Source organism: Drosophila kikkawai, chromosome 3L (assembly GCF_030179895.1).
Source record: "Drosophila kikkawai strain 14028-0561.14 chromosome 3L, DkikHiC1v2, whole genome shotgun sequence".
Lineage (NCBI taxonomy): Eukaryota > Metazoa > Arthropoda > Insecta > Diptera > Drosophilidae > Drosophila > Drosophila kikkawai.
Genome location: NC_091730.1, coordinates 34,372,757 through 34,375,420, shown reverse-complemented (window position 1 = coordinate 34,375,420; position 2,664 = coordinate 34,372,757). Strand labels below are relative to the sequence as shown.

Genomic DNA, 2,664 nt, shown 5'->3' with positions numbered 1-2,664 from the left:
AGAGGCCCTTAGGTCTTCTAAGATCGAGAAGTTGTTAGAGGCCCTTAGGTCTTCTAAGATCGAGAAGTTGTTAGAGGCCCTTAGGTCTTCTAAGATCGAGACGTTGTTAGAGGCCCTTAGGTCTTCTAAAATTGAGACGTTGTTAGAGGCCCTTAGGTCTTCTAAAATTGAGACGTTGTTAGAGGCCCTTAGGTCTTCTAAGGTTGATACGTGCACGGAGGCCCTAAGGTCTACCGAGATATATCGAGACTTATAGGGAGGCCCTTAGGTCTTCCAATATCGAGACGTACAGAGAGGCCCTAAGGTCTTCCACAAGTTATAGACGTAAGATATGGTCGGGGTCCGACTATTAGTTACCACCTTTACCAATATACCTTACTCGTCCTTGCTCCTTGGGCGGCTCCTTCCTGTTGGCTTACCCTTGCTCCTGTTAGAGGACTTGGCCGATCGCTGGCCGAAAACTGAATGCCTTCCAAGGGCTGAGGCTCGCCTTATATAGGGGCCTGGCAGGGTCGAGTGTGACCGCCGCACCCGAAGATATTTTGCCATAATAGTGTGGCCAGGCCCTTCTTGGGCCAGTGTGACCATTTGGGCGCGATCATGGCGCGCGCGCGCATTTAATTCAAATGGTGTTCTCCGTGTTGTGTTTGATTTCATTTTATTGTTGTACTTCATGTTTTAATCTGGTTTCTTATTATTTACTACATGTCTTGTGACTTCATGTTTGTTCTTATTCTTATTGGTATTTGGTGACTTCATGTTTGTTCTTATTCTTATTTCTATATTCTTGTTCTTTGTATTTTGTGACTTCATGTTTGTTCTTATTCTTATTTCTATATTCTTATTCTTAGTTCTATTTGTTTATTTATTGTGCGTTAAACGTCACACCCCCCCCTCCTTTTGTTGGCGCTGTGCTCCATCAGCGTCACTTGGTTGGTTCTTGTTACCACGACGCGCCAGGCTCTCTCTCCATCCTGCGTGATCCATGCTTGCTGTCGGCCGTACTTTTTCCGTTCTAGTTTCCCTTTTATTTCTGCCACGGCCTCCATCGACAATTGTACTCCCGCTGGGATCCTCCGTCCCCACGTGTTCCCATCGTACGAGTCGATATCAATCACGTCACGGTCGGGTGAGGTGGCTGTCATCTCTGGCGGATGCGGGCGTTTGTTCTCCCTGGTCTGGCGCTCGTGCTCCTCTGCCTGTGTGTTCCGGTTCCGGCTACGTCTCGGCGACTGCTGTTGTACTGCCGGGCGTGGTTGGCGGCTATTGCCCGGTGGAGATCGTTGTTGGGTCTGCGCTGTCTGCTGGCCTTGGTTGTGCGCTGGACCTCGTTGGTGGACCGGCGCTGTCGGTTGTTCCAGGTGGCTGCGTGATGGTGATCGTGGTCGGGCCGGTGCTGTCGGTCGACCTTGGTCGTTGCGTGGTGGCGCCTGCTGCTGGCCTGCGGCTGCCGTTGGTGCTTGGCTGCCTTGTTGTTGTGCCCGATCTGTCGGCGGTGCCGAGCGTGCGCTGGCAACTGCGCATGAGGGCCGTGTCATCGGCGACTGGTGGCGTGCTGACGGTGCTGCTGTCTGGCCTCGTCCTCCTGCCTCTGTTGTCCCTGGCGGCGTGTGCGCAATCCGCTTTCTCCCTGGTGCTGCCGTTGTCTCCTCGTTCGCTATGCCCATCTTCGCTGGCGCCGTCCTCTTCCGTGTGCCCCCTGGCAGTGCCGATGCTTCCACCATTGCCATCGTTCTGGTAGCTGCCGCTAGGTTTGCGTGGCGCTGCCGGAACCGTTTCATACTCTCCTGGAGCCGCTGCATCTTCCCTGTAATTAGAATTCGAAGAGCTTTTTTACTTTTGCTGAATTGGCATCTGTTCAGTGTTTTGTAATGTTTAAACCTTAGTGCTGTCAGATGCGGTTTGGTTAGTGTTGTGTTGTGTGTGTGTTTTAGTGTTGTGTTGTGTGTGTATTTTAGTGTTGTGTTGTGTGTGTATTTTAGTGTTGTGTTATGTGTATTTTGTGTTGTGTTTTCTGGTTCTGATTTATCCCCCAGGTGTGGTTTTGTGTCCCCAATGTATACGCGTTTTGTTTTATGGGTTTTTGGATTCCGTACGTGTATTATGACCGGGGATATGAATTTTCCTACCTTCCATGGCCCGTCATATTTTGGCGCGAGTTTGGCGTTGAACTGGTCTGCTGCGTTGGATAGTGGGTGTGTTCTGCACCATATCATGTCCCCTACCGCCGGCTTCCATTCCCGTTTGCGTAAATTGTAGTGCTGTTTTTGTTTTTCCGCCGCTTCTTGCATATTTGCCGTGGCTTCTTCCCTCAGGTTGTTCAGCCTTTTCCATCTTGTACCTATATTTTCTCCCGCCAGCCCTGATCCGGCTGTTACGGCGTCGAATACTGTGTTGGGTAGCCTCAACTCCTTCCCGAATATCAGCTGTGCCGGGCTGAATTTGGTTGACTCCGACGTGCTGCTATTGTATGCCAACATTAATTCGGGGAGGTGCTCATCCCATTTCGTATGCTCCTGCTCCGCTAGTTGCGCTATCATTGTCTTTATAGTGCGGTTTGTGCGTTCTGTTGGGTTTTCCTGCGGCGTGTACGGTGCTGTAAACTGTTGTCGCACGCCCCATTTCTCCATAGCGGTTTTCGTTTTCCGCCCTGTGAACTGGACA

General features: G+C 50.9%; 1 protein-coding gene across 1 annotated transcript; it reads right to left on the bottom strand.

Annotated features, from left to right (window-relative positions):
- Positions 1 to 663: 663 nt before the first annotated feature.
- LOC138928565 (protein SPT2 homolog) lies at positions 664 to 2,253 on the bottom strand. The gene is made up of 2 exons (XM_070285794.1): positions 2,130 to 2,253; positions 664 to 1,807 (listed from the first exon to the last, which is right to left on the bottom strand). Exons 1-2 carry the CDS (start codon positions 2,144 to 2,146, stop codon positions 1,264 to 1,266), a joined length of 561 nt encoding a protein of 186 aa, XP_070141895.1. The 5' UTR covers positions 2,147 to 2,253; the 3' UTR covers positions 664 to 1,263.
- Between the last annotated feature and the right edge of the window lie 411 nt (positions 2,254 to 2,664).